A 17,261-nucleotide genomic window follows, 5' to 3' on the forward strand; every position below is an offset into this window, starting at 1 on the left:
ACAAACACCAATAAACTCCAACCAACTCCAATAAACACCAACAAATTGGTAGTTATTGGGAGAAATAATCTATTACATTAATCTTTATTCTTTGATTTACATTTCCACTGAATTTTGCATTTGACTCTAATCTACTGAATGGTAATCAGTTTGATAGCACTGGTTGGTTGTTCATATGTATCAAAGGTGGGAAATGACTGCAGGCCCATGCTGGGAACTCACACTCTGTATTGTGTGCAGCCACTGACAGCCATTGAAGCATGAAGAGGTTTTTGTACAGCCTCTCTATGAGTTTGTATCACTGTGGTGGACTTTTGGTGGCGGCACCAGACTGGATGTTGGCAGTAAGTAAACTTTTCTAATCAAACATCACAATAGTTTATCATAATTTCTTTAACTGTTCATCTGCACCTTATATTTATATAGGTCTATGTATGTTTAAATACATGTAGAAATTTTACTTCACTTGACGTGACTTTATGGAAAATGTGCATACACTAACATTTTAAACTTCATTATTCAAGGCTGTGTAAAGTGCCTAATCAGAAAAAAACAGATTTTACCTCATGAAAGAGGGTCGCAAAAATATATTAATTTGGCTTTTTTATGGTACCCGGTGCCTTAAATGTTGGTTGTTGAGAATGTGAGTAGGAGTTTTTGTACGGCTGCTAGTAGGGTTTGTATCGCTGTGGTACACTTTCGGCAGCGGCACAGGACTTGATATGGGCAGTTAGTAATCGTTTTCTCTCAGAAATAAATATCACATGACATTGAAGTAATTACAGTGCTTATAGTCAAAGAAGCCTGCTTTTAGAAAGATTTTTTATTTGAGAAAAAAACTCATTCTCAGATATATTTGGTAAACACCACGACACTGTGCTGTTTATGTACAGTTTTTTTTATCATTATGATTTCGTGAAAATTAATTGATTTTAAACCTGCCAGTATAACATGATTGTTTTTGAAAACAGGTAAACTATTGTAAAAATGTCTGTTTCGGTAGAAGAATATTTAATATTCTTACGTTGTTCTATGTTATAAAAATATGGTCTTAGCCAAATAAGTGCAGTATTGTCTTTCACTCAGTATGTTGACAAGAAATAACCTTGTTCACATTTTCAGCCATGTGAAAATATCTTTTGAGCAGCGGCTCTTTTTTAATCTAAGTAGTAGAGCACCACTGTAATTACTCGTAAAGGAGCTGAACAAAACATTTTTCTGTCTCAGTTCAAACATGTGGTGCAGGAAAGTATTTGATATTAATAGAGCCAATGCTGATATAACATTATCCAATACTGACACTTGTTCTGTGTGCTGACGACTTGAGAAATCATCATTTAGAGAAACAAAAGCAAGTGGTGTCTGTTTCTGGCCTTTCTGCAAAGTGCCCCGTCCCATTTGTAATCTCCTGATCAATGGTGTGTTCCAGCAAACAGGCAGCCCACGCTGACCGTGCTGCCTCCCTCTAGTGAGGAGCTGAGCAGGAAGAGCTCGGCCACACTGGTGTGCCTGGCTGACCAGGGCTTCCCCTCCGACTGGAGCCTGAGCTGGAAGGTGGATGGGACCAGTAAGAGTGGAGTGGCCAGTCGTGGGCTCATGAAGGACGCTCTGTACAGCTGGAGCAGCACCCTGACGCTCAGTGATGCCGAGTGGAACGGGGCCTCTTCAGTGGTCTGTGAGGCCACCCAGGGATCTCAGACAGCGGTCACTAAAGCCCTGAGCAGAGCGGACTGCTCTCAGTAGGGTCCAGTATCTGCCCTTCTGCTCACTTGGTCTCCTCATGTGGAGCGCCACTATAGGCAGGTTAATCTGTGCTGCAGTGTTCAATTTGATGCTGATCTCCTGCCACTAAAAAAATGTCTTTAGAGGTTTATAACATGCTGTGCTGTTGTTAGTGTTTAAATTGATGAATGTTCTTCCTCTGATGCTTAAATGCTGCCACTGATAATGAAAAATGTCTTTGTTTGACTAAGAGATTATTTTCAATTCAAGATATTTTTAAAAGGCTCTAAAATAAATGATCAACTTCAGTTTGTTTCTGTGTGAACATTTCAAGTGATGCTAGTGATCTAGTGGTTAGTAATTCAGTAATTGATACACTTTTGTACAATTGTACTTATCAAAATACTTTGAGAAACTTTGCCCTCATTTCTCTTGAGACAGTTGAACATCTGGTAGTGGAGCTAGTCTATTTGGGGATCTGAAAAAGCACCCAACCCTGACTATGCAAATAGTATCAACAGAGCACAACCTCCCTGTTTCACAACCTACAAGAGTCTAAACCACCACATGACATGATGTATTAATTTCACTGCTGCAAGGATGCTTTCCTTTACAAGATAGAGGTGACATGAAATTACAATTCTTACATTGATATAGATTTTTCCATTTACAACAGAGACATTTTAGGTAATTGTATTATTTGTGTTGAGCATTTCAGCACCACAGCCAGACAGGACAGCTCCCCTCACTTGTACTAGTCATACTGCACACCCTGTAGGCCACCAACCATCAGGAAATACATTATGATGAACATTTGCTCTGTCAGTACATGGTCCAGTGATCTGGCCACATCTCTGCATGAGGGCATTTAGCATTTAGTGATCTCAGGTTCGAATTCTGGATAAACCATAGACATTCAATGAAATGTCTAGCAAAAATAAAGTGCAAATATGAAAGCGTGTTTTCAGACCTGATCAATTGTAGACGTTTGATGATGAACAATCAATAAAGTTGTTTATTCAAACAATTAATAGCAGTGCAGCCATTCAAGCTGAACACCTGGGTTCTAAATCCTGTCTGAATATGAATGAATATCTGTTCTGAGCCAGGCCTGAATCAAAGCTTAATAAGTAAAGTATAGATAGAACTCGCAGTAGATTGGGGGACTACAAAAATACTTCTGATAATAAAGATGTAACATGTTAGTTACCCATCTCACTTTCTTATACACCATTTATTATGATCTTTCTAAATGATGATCTATAGAGTTGCAAGCTTATGTGGGGTTTTTAAAAATTTTATTGGGGTTACCTTCAATAAACATGTATGTTATGCATGAATTACACAGTGCATAATGTGTTTTGAGTGTCTTATAAACTATTTGTAAGTAATCTATTAGTGGATGGCTAACTGAATATAACACTAATCATGTAGTACCTGGTTAGTTAACACACCTTATTAAAAAGCATTACTGTAGATCTTCTTTATCAGAGAGGTAAGTCTGATATATTCACATCTATGTCATTCATCACCTCACACAATATTGAGTAATTATTAGCCCTCCAGTTTTGTCTCTTGACCTTCTGCTCCTATACTTTTCTCCTTTTTGGGTCATGGGGGAAGTTATGCAACTTTTTTCCACTTCCTGATCTTGCACTACAGCCATACGCACAACAGTTGGGCATTAGTTTTTAAATAATTAATTATATTTTTTAGTTATTTTTCCACTATCCACTGTACTATGTTAATGGGGATGTGATGAATGTTGGTATGAAACATGGCATCTACGGACCACGTGACCGCCTCGGAACTAATCGCACAACGGGGTAGCTCAGACCATCCGATTCTGTAGTAGTTGACCAAACTCTCTCTGTATACGGCTCTGACATCCAGTTGTGCACACTGCCACCTACTGGCTATACTGGTTCACATAACACTGATATTAAGAGAGATTCTGGTTCATTTCGACTTACAGTTTTTTCTGTAAGCAGCTATGTAGAGATGGCCCTTTATCTGAAATGGGATAGCTATAGTGACACTCTCTATTCAATGCACTGACCAACATGTCCTTCATCAGATCAATTACCATTCACCTTTTAGACACTCATCAGTTATGAGCTGCAAGCTGTACAATAAAACAATGTGCAGATGTAATATATCCTTATGAGGTGCAAGCATTACAATAACATACAGACATAATGTATCGTTATGATGTGTATACTTTACAATAAGACCCTGTACAGACATAATGTACAGTATTGTTATGAGATGCAAGCGTTACAATAACATAGGCCTACTGTACAGACATAATGTATCGTTATGATGTGTATACTTTACAATAACACACTGCACATATGTAACGTATCATTTCAGTTTAATATTTTCATGAGGTGCAAGCTGTAAAATACAATACTTTGCAAACGTAATCATATAATCATTTAGTTGAATATTTTCAGAAGGACTTAAAGGGCATTGACTGTGGTGTACTGAGACAGAGTCCTTCTGAAAGGGACATTACCAGCGGTGCTTAGTCAGCAAGCTGGACCTGTGAAGCTCATTCACTCAGCTGTGAAGAATGTACTCTTAGACACTCATCCACTTACATTTTATACAGGGGTGTAGTGGTAAAATAAGGGGTGGGTAAACTATGAATTCTGTGATCACGCTAAGGTGGACTGCGCCATGCGATATCGGATTTTTAAAAAAGGCATTCAGAACATGTTTGATGACGGTAGGGGTTATTGTCCAGTGGTATTAAATGGTTCCTAGAGTGTTGTTGAGTGTAGCCTACATATTGTGAATGTGGATAATACAGTGTGATTTTTGAATGTTAAAAGTTGCAATTGGTGCATAAACTCTTTTGAGAGGTGGATAAACTCTAACAAGAGGTGGATAAACTCGGTTTCTGAAATTTGCGTTTAGCCTCCACTACACCCCTGATTTTATAGTTTTAGCTGAAAATAACTACATTGAGATTTCCATACTCATAACCATACAGGCTGTCAGAAATGTGTAAAGATGATTGCTCACCTAATACTCAGTAGGTACAAATTATAACTGTTATTGCCATTAGCTAAACAGGGCACCTTGTGAATGGCCACATTTTTTTTTTTTTTTGAAGTATATTTTTTTGGGCATTTTATGCCTTTAATTGACAGGATAGTGGAGAATGACAGGAAGTGAGTGGGAGAGAGAGTCGGGGTGGGATCCTGAAAGGACCACGGGGCGGGATTCTAACCCGGGTCGCCGGCGTACGGTGCAGGTGCCCCAGACAGTTGCGCCACGGCTGGGGCAAATGGCCACTTTTTTAATGATACCGAATTTGGCTTTTCCTTTTGTCAAACTCAAGATCTTAAATCAACCAATCACTGTAATAGTCTAATCAATCAATTATCTTTGATACCTCAATCATCTGAGTGCTACTCATCCGTACCAGCTTATTATCACAATAAGTCATAATCAAAGGCCATCAGCAGCACACTAATATGCTTTGTCTGGTGCGCTTCTACATTCTGTTAATCCATCTTCATGCAGAGGAACAGGACCACAGTCTGGCCACCTCTAGTCCAGGTTGCTGATACAGAGGTTCACTACCAATAGAGCACCCTGACGTGTGTCCAAAAGACTGATGGAGGTCCATGCCTCCTTCTATACGTTATGTTGTTAATGTTGTTAATGTAATGGATCTCTTTCCTCTGTACGTTATGTTGTTAATGTTGTTAATACATTTTGTTGTTAATGTAATGGATCTCTTCATTATATACGTAATGTTGTTAGTGTAATGGATCTCTTCACAACAGGCCACCTCTCACCAGAGAGGACTGAAGCAGTTGGTGTTCATGAATGTTTGTTCTCACTTCCCTCTCCTCAGCGCTTGTAGTGTCCCAGCTGCAGTACTGATCTCACTGAGAGAGGTTTTTGTACGGCTCTGTATCACGGTGTGAACTCATCGACACCACTTCTGATGGCATGGTAACTCATGCAGTAATAATCTCCTGCATCTTCACTCTGGACTCCACTGATGGTCAGACTGTAGTCATTCCCAGATCCACTGCCACTAAACCGAGATGGAATACCAGACTGGAGGCTCTTCACTCTATAGATGAGGAGTTTGGGTTTCTCTCCAGACTGCTGTTGGTACCAGGAGATGCATGATGGTGGGCCACAGTCCCAATGAATGCTTCCACTGCGTCTACAGCTGATTGTGACTGTGTCTCCTGAACTGGTCGATACGGCTGGAGTTTGAGTAACAGTCACCTGTGCCCTGCAGTCTGTGGAAAGAAAGAAGCAATGTCAGCATATTGTTTGTGTAAACAAACTGTAGTTTAGTAAATACTACAGTAGAGTGTTTACATGGCGCATAATAATTGTACTGCATCACAACAACATGTGTACAGTGTGTAGATGTGTCAGCACTCCAACTCCCAAACTCACCTTGGATGTAGAGGAGCAGAGAGTAGATGAAGAGGGTGATGAACGCCATTGTTGTGGATGATGAGGACAGTAGTCAGTCATGAAGCCCTTAGTCGCTCTAAAAACATGAAGATACGGGGAGAGCATGCAAACTAGCATCTCTATGGAAATCACCTTCCTGACGTTACACTGAGCTGCACACAGCTATTACTCACACAAGACGCTAAATGTGCTTGCACACCGCCCCAATAAACACCAACAAACATCAACAAACTCCAACAAACTCCAACAAACACAGATAAACTCCAATCAACTCCAATAAACACCAACAAATTGGTAGTTATTGGGAGAAATAATCTTTCCATTACATGAATCTTTATTCTTTGATATACATTTCCACTGAATGTTGCATTTGACTCTAATCTACTGAATGGTAATCAGTTTGATAGCACTGGTTGGTTGTTCATATGTATCAAAGGTGGGAAATGACTGCAGGCCCATGCTGGGAACTCACTCTGTATTGTGTGCAGCCACTGACAGTCATTGAAGCATGAAGAGGTTTTTGTACAGCCTCTCTATGAGTTTGTATCACTGTGGTGGACTTTTGGTGGCGGCACCAGACTGGATGTTGGCAGTAAGTAAACTTTTCTAATCACACATCACAATAGTTTATCATAATTTCTTTAACTGTTCATCTGCACCTTATATTTATATAGGTCTATGTATGTTTAAATACATGTAGACATTTTACTTCACTTGACGAGACTTTATGGAAAATGTGCATACACTAACATTTTAAACTTTATAATTCAAGGCCGTGTAAAGTGCCTAATCAGAAAATCAGATTTTACCGCAAAAATATATTAATTCGCCTTTTTTATGGCACCTGGTGCCTAAAATTTTGGTTGTTGAGAATGTGAGTAGGAGGGGAGTTTTTGTACGGCTGCTAGTAGGGTTTGTATCACTGTGGTGCACTTTCGGCAGCGGCACCCGACTTGATGTGGGCAGTAAGTTGCTGTTTTCTCTCAGAGATAAATATCATATGACATTGAAGTAATTACAGTGCTTAAAGTCAAAAAAGCCTGCATTTAGGAAGATTTTTTATTTGAGAAAAAAATCATTCTCAGATATATTTGGTATACACTGCAACACTGTGCTGTTTATGTACAGTTTTTTTTATCGTTATGATTTTGTGAAAATTAATAGATTTTAAGCCTGCCAGAGGAACATGATTGTTTCTGAAAACAGGAAAACTATTGTAAAAATATCTGTTTCGGTAGAAGAATATTTAATATTCTTACGTTGTTATAAAAATATGGTCTTAGCCAAATAAGTGCAGTATTGTCTTTCCCTCAGTATGTTGACAAGAAATAACCTTGTTCACATTTTCAGCCATGTGAAAATTATCTTTTGAGCAGCGGCTCTTTTTTAATCAAAGTAGTAGAGCACCACTGTAATTACTCATAGAGGAGCTGAACACAAATGTTTCTGTCTCAGTTCCACCGTGCGGTGCAGGAAAGTATTTGATATTAATAGAATCAATGCTGATATAACATTATCTAATACTGACAAGTGTTCTGTGTGCTGATACTTGAGAAGTCATAATTTAGAGAAATCAAAAGCAAGTGGTGTCTGTTTCTGGCCTTTCTGCTAAGTGCCCCGTCCCATTTGTAATCTCCTGATCAATGGTGTGTTCCAGCAAACAGGCAGCCCACGCTGACCGTGCTGCCTCCCTCTAGTGAGGAGCTGAGCAGGAAGAGCTCGGCCACACTGGTGTGCCTGGCTGACCAGGGCTTCCCCTCCGACTGGAGCCTGAGCTGGAAGGTGGATGGGACCAGTAAGAGTGGAGTGGCCAGTCGTGGGCTCATGAAGGACGCTCTGTACAGCTGGAGCAGCACCCTGACGCTCAGTGATGCCGAGTGGAACGGGGCCTCTTCAGTGGTCTGTGAGGCCACCCAGGGATCTCAGACAGCGGTCACTAAAGCCCTGAGCAGAGCGGACTGCTCTCAGTAGGGTCCAGTCCTCTGCTCCGATGAGGCGGCTGCTCTCTTAGCTTAAGTCCTAACGTGGAGCGCCACTATAGGCAGCTTAATCACATGCTGTGCTGCAGTTTTTTTTGTTACTTTCTTTTTTTTATTCTGATTGTATGTATGGTCTTCCACTCAAGCTGAAATGCCTTTGCTTGATCAGATTTTTTTCAATTGAAGATATTTTCTAAAGGCTCTAAAATAAAAGGTCAACATCATTGTATTTCTGTGTCTCAAGTATGTTTGTGTTTCTGTGTCTCAAATGCTGTGACTGAAAATAGCAGTTAGTAATTCAGTTGCTAAAACACAATGTTGAGGATTTCTATACTGTACACCTTATTATCAAAAAGAGTTTGACAAACTTTGCCCTTGAGACAGTTGAACATCTGGTAGTGGAGTTGCTCTATTTTGGGATCTGAAAAAGCACCCAACCCTGACTATGCAAATAGTATCAGCAGAGCACAACCTCCCTGTTTCACAACCTACAAGAGTCTAAACTGCCACATGACATGATGTATTAATGTCACAGTTGCAAGGGTGTTTTCCTTTATTTAATAGTATAGTGACATGAAATTACAATTCTTACATTGATATAGATTTAGCAATTCTGCACCATTTCAGCACCACAGCCAGACAGGACAGCTCCCCTGTCCCCTGTTGTACGAGTCATACTACACACCTTGTAGGCCACCATCCATCAGGAAATACATTATGATGAACATTTGCTCTGTCAGTACATGGTCCAGTGATCTGGCAAAGTCTCTTGATGAGATGTACCAGCTGTGCTCCATCAGAAACTCATTGTAGATGACCTTCATCATTAGATCTCCTTTCATGTTGGTGTATTTTTTGCATTCTTTAGATACAATGATAATTATTACAAAACAGTGGTGCAAGACATTTTGAGAATAAGCCTATTTCACAGTGTCCAGGTGTCCGGCCTCGTTGATGTTAATGATGCCTTAATTAGCAGGTAAAACGTCTTCCTGCTTTTGTCTTTCCTGTGGACTTTTCTTTTGCTGTCTATGGGACAGTGCTGTTCCACAGGAAGTTGATTTACACAGCGGCCCCATCTTGTGAAATGGGCTAATCCCTTAAAGCATCACTTTACAGTAAATGTTTTATTAATTTCATTGCTGGATTGCTGCTGTCCCTATAAGATCACCATTCAACTCAATTCAAATCAATTCAATTCAATTCAGACTCAAAAAAGGCTCCATAGCATAGAAAAACCAAATAGATAAGATCATCATGTTAATATAAAATTAGAAGTGAATTACATGTTATACAGGTATTTTAGTTTGTCAAGACCAACCAATCAACCCACCAATCAATCAATCCAATATGAAATTGCAATTTTAATGTTTCTAGATGTAACACAAAAGATTTTCACTAATGGCATTTGTCATGTTGGCATTTCAGCACCACATCCGGTAAGGACAGCTCCTCTTACGTCATTATTTAGTCATCATTCTGCAGGCTAATCACATTATAGCCACTAACCATATTTTGATGATAGTATAAGTGCAGGCTAAACACATTATAGCCACTAACCATATTTTGATGATAGTACTGTATAAGTGCAGGCTAAACACATTATAGCCACTAACCATCTTTTGATGATAGTATAAGTGCAGGCTAAACACATTATAGCCACTAACCATCTTTTGATGATAGTATAAGTGCAGGCTAAACACATTATAGCCACTAACCATATTTTGATGATAGTACTGTATAAGTGCAGGCTGTGCTACGTTTACAATTCTCCCCAGACATGACTTTTATCTCCATCTTTCTCTGGACACTTTTCATTTCTTTTTCAGGGTAATGTATTTCAATTATTAGACTTGATTAATGCTTGTCATCCTCAGATCATATAGCCTAAGCAGAATATCCCAATATCCCAAGCAGTATTTGTGAGAGGAAGCAATATATTTGTAATCCCAAACAATATGTGTGTGATCTCTTGCACTGAAACACTGTTAATCCAGGAGTCACAAGTCCACCTCCATATCAAGACTGCTGATGGGAAGGTGAACCCACAGGTGAACCCACAGGTGAACCCACAGGTGATCCATGACTGTCCAGGTACTGCACAGCAGAAATGGGAGAGTCTCAGACACTACATCCGGTCAGTTCCAGAGGTTCTGGTATTCCAGTTCGGTTCAGTGGCAGAGGGTCAGGGTCTGACTTCCTCCTGACCATTAGAGTGCTGCAGACTGAAGGCACAGTGTGGGTCATCTCAACTGGGTGTTGATATCTGCATTGAGGTCACTAGGCAGTCTGAATGAATTACAGCTTATGTTGTTTAGGTCTCCATGTTAATACCTGTTTTTGTTTACAAAATGACAGTAAAAACAGTCCTTTACCACAACTCCTTTAAAAACCAACCCTGACACTAAATCAAATTTACAGACACAAAGTCAAACACAGCAGCAAATCTTTAGAGGCAGAAGGAGCCAACAGCAGTGGCCATCAGCATTTCTCCTGATAAATTATCTCGTTATATTGAGAAACATAACGAAACAAATAAACACATTACTAAAAGATAATTAGCTTTGTTTTCTAGAGATCATAAAATAATGAATTTGTGTTCCTGAGATAACAGCATTTGGAAATAATTCCAAGGCAGTTCTAGGCCTATATGGTTAAAAAGGTAAGGGGTTGGTGGTGAGAGACTAGCGTGAGAACCTGCTGTCATGTCTGTGTCCTCTTCCAGCATGGTTAAAAAGGTAAGGTGTTGGTGGTGAGAGACTAGCGTGAGAACCTGGTGTCATGTCCGTGTGCTTCCAGCATGGTTAAAAAGGTTAGGTGTTGGTGGTGAGAGACTAGCGTGAGAACCTGGTGTCATGTCCGTGTGCTTCCAGCATGGTTAAAAAGGTAAGGTGTTGGTGGTGAGAGACTAGCATGAGAACCTGGTGTCATGTCCGTGTGCTTCCAGCATGGTTAAAAAGGTAAGGTGTTGGTGGTGAGAGACTAGCGTGGGAACCTGGTGTCATGTCTGTGTGACTCCTCTCCACTTCCTTCTTCTCAGCACCTGCTCTGGGCTCCAGCTGCAGCAGCAGGCCTCTCACTGGGGCTACTGACTGAAGCAGGTTTTTGTACGGCTCTGGATCACTGTGTGAACTCAGCAACATCACTTCTGATGTCATGAGCACTCATGCAGTAATAATCTCCTGCATCTTCACTCTGGACTCCACTGATGGTCAGACTGTAGTCATTCCCAGATCCACTGCCACTAAACCGAGATGGAATACCAGACTGGAGGCTGCTCACTTTATAGATGAGGAGTTTGGGTTTCTCTCCAGACTGCTGTTGGTACCAGGAGATACATGGTGTGCTACAGTCAGCATAAATGCTTCCACTGCGTTTACAGCTGATTGTGACTGTGCCCCCTGGACTAGTCGATATGGCTGGAGTTTGAGTAACGGTCACCTGTGCCCTGCAGTCTGAGGAAAGAAAGAAGCAATGTCAGCATATTGTTTGTGTAAACAAATTGTAGTTTAGTAAATAACACAGTAGAGTGTTTACATGGCGCATAATAATTGTACTGCATCACAACAACATGTGCCAGTGTGTAGATGTGTCAGCACTCCAACTCCGAAACTCACCTTGGATGTAGAGGAGCAGAGAGTAGATGAAGAGGGTGATGAACGCCATTGTTGTGGATGATGAGGACAGTAGTCAGTCATGAAGCCCTTAGCCGCTCTAAAAACATGAAGATACGGGGAGAGCATGCAAACTAGCATCTCTATGGAAATCACCTTCCTGACGTCACACTGAGCTGCACACATCTATCACACACACACAAGATGCTAAATGTGTTTGCACACCGCCCCAATAAACACTAACAAACATTAACAGTTGGGTCATTCTTTTCAGTTTGGAGGTGGAAGATGTTTTTGAAGATTCTAAAGAGAGTCTAAAGACACAATTGCAATCACCAGCGGCCAATTTCCGATATATATAGTCGAACAAGAACTAAGAGAGTAAAGAAAATGCATAGATAGAAATTCCAGGTGTCTAAGTGATTCTGGGTGATTTAATACTAATGTGAATACTTTACTATGAATTTGACACTTCATTGTAATGTGTGACTATATTTGAGGCATGCAATATTTTTCTCAATTGTATTAAAACTCAAGTGAAACATTTACATTCTTTTGAAGGATTAACAAATATGGCCATTTGATTTCTCACATGATCATGTTGTTGACCCATCAATCCATCACCCTAAGACAGACCCAGTTAAAAGTGATATGTTTGTTTCCTTTATTTTCTTCCTTTTCAAGAAGTAGCTTTTGTTGCCAAAAGATAGAAATGCACTTCATGTAACACTGACTTCATGATAAATTTATCTTTATGTATTTCTGTTCTAAATCATCATCAAATGTACAGTATATATAACATTTCATACATGGTATGGATGTCCTGTAAGGGTGGGGAAGTCCTTGCGTGGTCTCCATCAAATGTGTTCAACCCAGATTCTGTATTTACATAGTCGATTTTGCATTGCCAGCTTACGCTTCAGAGAGGGTTTATATCTGGAACATATAGTCTGTTAGATCTATTGCTCATGTTGACAGAATCCTCCACAACAATGACCAACATCATTCTCATGTGGGCACTTTTATTCTGTGTGGAAGGTGAGACATTTAATGAGTTATTGTAACACATGCAGGCTGCCTACAGTATATACATTGTCAATATGATACACTGAACAGTGTATTAATTATAATGTTATATTACTGCTACCTGTTGTATCTGTGTGTGTTTTTCAGAATGTCGAGGGCAGATTACTGTAACTCAGAGCCCCACAACAGCATGTGGTCATCTGGGAGAATCCATCACTTTGACCTGCAAAACCAGCTCTGGCATTCAGCTGGGGACTCTCCTGGTACCAGCAGAGAGATCTAAGAGCTCCTAAACTTTTAGTTAAAACTGTGGAGGACCTTGCCACCGGGATTCCATCACGATTCAGTGGGAGTGGATCTAGTGGTGGATCTGACTTCAGTCTGACCATCAGTGGTGTCCAGGCTGAAGATGCAGGAGATTATTACTGCATGAGTCGACACATCATCAGCGGTAGCTATGTGTTGACACAGTAATACAGAGCTGCACAAAAACCTCCCTCAGCCACAGGGACGGCAGGACTGGAACTGAAACCTGCTGCTGCTGCTGTTGTGGGGAGTAAACAATCACTCAGTAAACAGATGTTTACAAAGCGGCACATTGGGATGTTTACAGATTGACTGCTGATGTTTACAGAGCGATGATTATGAGGTTATCATGGTAGTTTATTTAATATATTTCTATACAACCTATCAAAGTCTTTGTGAGATATACTGTACTGTGACCCAGCATGACTAGAGTTCTGCACTAGTTACTCTGCACTGGGCCTAAACACAGTGAGGATGGTTTGTGGTGTGGAATCAGAATACTCAGCAAGATAGTTACGCAACTGTTGCATGTTTGTTCAATTGGATGTTGATAGGAAATAGCAAACATAAAGGGGAACATTGTTTTAAGTGGCCACATTTTCACAGTCGAACAGAAGAGTGGATCTTGTACTGTATGTTGGCTATTTCCCCCATAAACCAACACGTAGATGGTATCATGGACTGTGTGAAATCCCTGCAGATATACAATCACAAATCCTCACTATGGTTATCACAAAGCATCAGTGTAACAGATCAATGCAAAACACAGTCTGCAATCACCACCCACCAGAGCCCACCCAACCCAACAGAACTAATGGGAGATTTCACCAGTGTGATCTGAGGATGTGGAAACCTCATGGAATAATTTAACATTCCCAGCTGCACCCACAAACTAACTAGTGACCTGGACAGGTTTGGGGTGTATAGTAGAACAGGAGATCCAACAACTGAGGAATGATACATGGGAGAAAGAAACTTTTCATTACAGGAATCTTCTTTTTTATCATTTGCATTTCCACTGAATGTTGCATTTTTTGCATTCTTTAGATACAATGATAATTATTACAAAACAGTGGTGCAAGACATTTTGAGAATAAGCCTATTTCACAGTGTCCAGGTGTCCGGCCTCGTTGATGTTAATGATGCCTTAATTAGCAGGTAAAACGTCTTCCTGCTTTTGTCTTTCCTGTGGACTTTTCTTTTGCTGTCTATGGGACAGTGCTGTTCCACAGGAAGTTGATTTACACAGCGGCCCCATCTTGTGAAATGGGCTAATCCCTTAAAGCATCACTTTACAGTAAATGTTTTATTAATTTCATTGCTGGATTGCTGCTGTCCCTATAAGATCACCATTCAACTCAATTCAAATCAATTCAATTCAATTCAGACTCAAAAAAGGCTCCATAGCATAGAAAAACCAAATAGATAAGATCATCATGTTAATATAAAATTAGAAGTGAATTACATGTTATACAGGTATTTTAGTTTGTCAAGACCAACCAATCAACCCACCAATCAATCAATCCAATATGAAATTGCAATTTTAATGTTTCTAGATGTAACACAAAAGATTTTCACTAATGGCATTTGTCATGTTGGCATTTCAGCACCACACCCGGTAAGGACAGCTCCTCTTACGTCATTATTTAGTCATCATTCTGCAGGCTAAACACATTATAGCCACTAACCATCTTTTGATGATAGTATAAGTGCAGGCTAAACACATTATAGCCACTAACCATCTTTTGATGATAGTATAAGTGCAGGCTAAACACATTATAGCCACTAACCATCTTTTGATGATAGTATAAGTGCAGGCTAAACACATTATAGCCACTAACCATCTTTTGATGATAGTATAAGTGCAGGCTGTGCTACGTTTACAATTCTCCCCAGACATGACTTTTATCTCCATCTTTCTCTGGACACTTTTCATTTCTTTTTCAGGGTAATGTATTTCAATTATTAGACTTGATTAATGCTTGTCATCCTCAGATCATATAGCCTAAGCAGAATATCCCAATATCCCAAGCAGTATTTGTGAGAGGAAGCAATATATTTGTAATCCCAAACAATATGTGTGTGATCTCTTGCACTGAAACACTGTTAATCCAGGAGTCACAAGTCCACCTCCATATCAAGACTGCTGATGGGAAGGTGAACCCACAGGTGAACCCACAGGTGAACCCACAGGTGATCCATGACTGTCCAGGTACTGCACAGCAGAAATGGGAGAGTCTCAGACACTACATCCGGTCAGTTCCAGAGGTTCTGGTATTCCAGTTCGGTTCAGTGGCAGAGGGTCAGGGTCTGACTTCCTCCTGACCATTAGAGTGCTGCAGACTGAAGGCACAGTGTGGGTCATCTCAACTGGGTGTTGATATCTGCATTGAGGTCACTAGGCAGTCTGAATGAATTACAGCTTATGTTGTTTAGGTCTCCATGTTAATACCTGTTTTTGTTTACAAAATGACAGTAAAAACAGTCCTTTACCACAACTCCTTTAAAAACCAACCCTGACACTAAATCAAATTTACAGACACAAAGTCAAACACAGCAGCAAATCTTTAGAGGCAGAAGGAGCCAACAGCAGTGGCCATCAGCATTTCTCCTGATAAATTATCTCGTTATATTGAGAAACATAACGAAACAAATAAACACATTACTAAAAGATAATTAGCTTTGTTTTCTAGAGATCATAAAATAATGAATTTGTGTTCCTGAGATAACAGCATTTGGAAATAATTCCAAGGCAGTTCTAGGCCTATATGGTTAAAAAGGTAAGGGGTTGGTGGTGAGAGACTAGCGTGAGAACCTGCTGTCATGTCTGTGTCCTCTTCCAGCATGGTTAAAAAGGTAAGGTGTTGGTGGTGAGAGACTAGCGTGAGAACCTGGTGTCATGTCCGTGTGCTTCCAGCATGGTTAAAAAGGTAAGGTGTTGGTGGTGAGAGACTAGCGTGGGAACCTGGTGTCATGTCTGTGTGACTCCTCTCCACTTCCCTCTTCTCAGCACCTGCTCTGGGCTCCAGCTGCAGCAGCAGGGCTCTCACTGGGGCTACTGACTGAAGCAGGTTTTTGTACGGCTCTGTATCACCGTGTGAACTCAGCAACACCCCTTCTGGGGTTATGCTGACTCATGCAGTAATAATCTCCTGCATCTTCACTCTGGACTCCACTGATGGTCAGACTGAAGTCATTCCCAGATCCACTGCCACTAAACCGAGATGGAATACCAGACTGGAGGCTGTTGGTACCAGGAGATGCATTTATTTGGAGAACAGTCCAAATAAATGCTTCCAGTCCGTTTACAGCTGATTTTAACTGTGCCTCCTGGACTGGTGGTCACTGCTGGAGGTTGAGTAAGAGTGACCTGTCCCATGGAATCTAACAAAAGAGGCAATAACAGTACACGATTCAGAAAGATACATACATATTAAATAAACATGTAAACATTGAATAATATAATGTTTTCAGAGCTGGTGGTCACTAAATCTGTCAACACTGAAAGTTCTGAATTCACCTTGAATGCAGACGACGAGAGACCACAGGAAGAGTGCAGTGAAGGCCATCGCTGGTCTGTGCTGACGGATCAGTTGTAAGCGTTCAGCTGCCCCAACATCAAGCATCTGGACCAAATATGCTCTGCACATGCAAACACGTCCCTATGCAAATGACTCTCTAGCAGCCACACTCCACTGAACACTGTTGTTGCTGCTGACACCACAATCTCTTCAAGACATGAGGTCAGGTTTGCCACTGGCACACAAAGGCATTTTTATATTCTGTCAATGTAATAGGAGTCATCAAATGCTCATTTTGTTCACATATTATATTCGTTTTGCTATGTTATGGAAAGTAGGCTACAGTGTGCACGGAATGTTTCTGGTACATTATGCGAATCAGCAAGTTACAAAAGGAATTCACATATAGGCACACACACACACACAAACACACAAGCAGAGACACACATGCACGCACACACACACATACACATACACACACATGCACGCACGCACGCAGGCACAACCACACACACACACATATACACACACTCCTTTAAAAAAACATAAAAGTTGCAAGAGTAGGGGATGGAGTAGGAGATGGCAAATTGACAAGCGTGATTTATTTTTGCGGAGAGACTGTGCAGGACTTTGTACCG

At 40.6% G+C, this 17,261-nt stretch overlaps 4 gene segments (V, D, J or C); 2 read left to right on the plus strand and 2 right to left on the minus strand.

Annotated features, from left to right (window-relative positions):
• Nucleotides 1–138: 138 nt before the first annotated feature.
• LOC143141720 (Ig kappa-b4 chain C region-like) lies at nucleotides 139–1,804 on the plus strand. The segment is given in 3 exon segments: nucleotides 139–162; nucleotides 251–344; nucleotides 1,430–1,804. Coding segments are annotated over 3 exon segments (432 nt in total).
• Nucleotides 1,805–5,655: 3,851 nt separating this feature from the next.
• On the minus strand, nucleotides 5,656–6,249 carry LOC143141721 (immunoglobulin kappa chain variable 12-41-like). The segment is given in 2 exon segments: nucleotides 5,656–5,993; nucleotides 6,157–6,249. Coding segments are annotated over 2 exon segments (387 nt in total).
• A 316-nt stretch (nucleotides 6,250–6,565) lies between these two features.
• On the plus strand, nucleotides 6,566–8,385 carry LOC143141722 (Ig kappa-b4 chain C region-like). The segment is given in 3 exon segments: nucleotides 6,566–6,589; nucleotides 6,676–6,769; nucleotides 7,835–8,385. Coding segments are annotated over 3 exon segments (432 nt in total).
• Nucleotides 8,386–11,235: 2,850 nt separating this feature from the next.
• On the minus strand, nucleotides 11,236–11,959 carry LOC143141886 (Ig kappa chain V region BS-5-like). The segment is given in 2 exon segments: nucleotides 11,236–11,611; nucleotides 11,774–11,959. Coding segments are annotated over 2 exon segments (384 nt in total).
• Nucleotides 11,960–17,261: the final 5,302 nt, after the last annotated feature.

Source organism: Alosa pseudoharengus, unplaced genomic scaffold, assembly GCF_046254945.1.
Source record: "Alosa pseudoharengus isolate Yale_2024_CS ecotype anadromous, Long Island Sound unplaced genomic scaffold, YU_APseudo_1.1 YU_APseudo_1.1_scf_24, whole genome shotgun sequence".
Classification (NCBI taxonomy): domain Eukaryota; kingdom Metazoa; phylum Chordata; class Actinopteri; order Clupeiformes; family Clupeidae; genus Alosa; species Alosa pseudoharengus.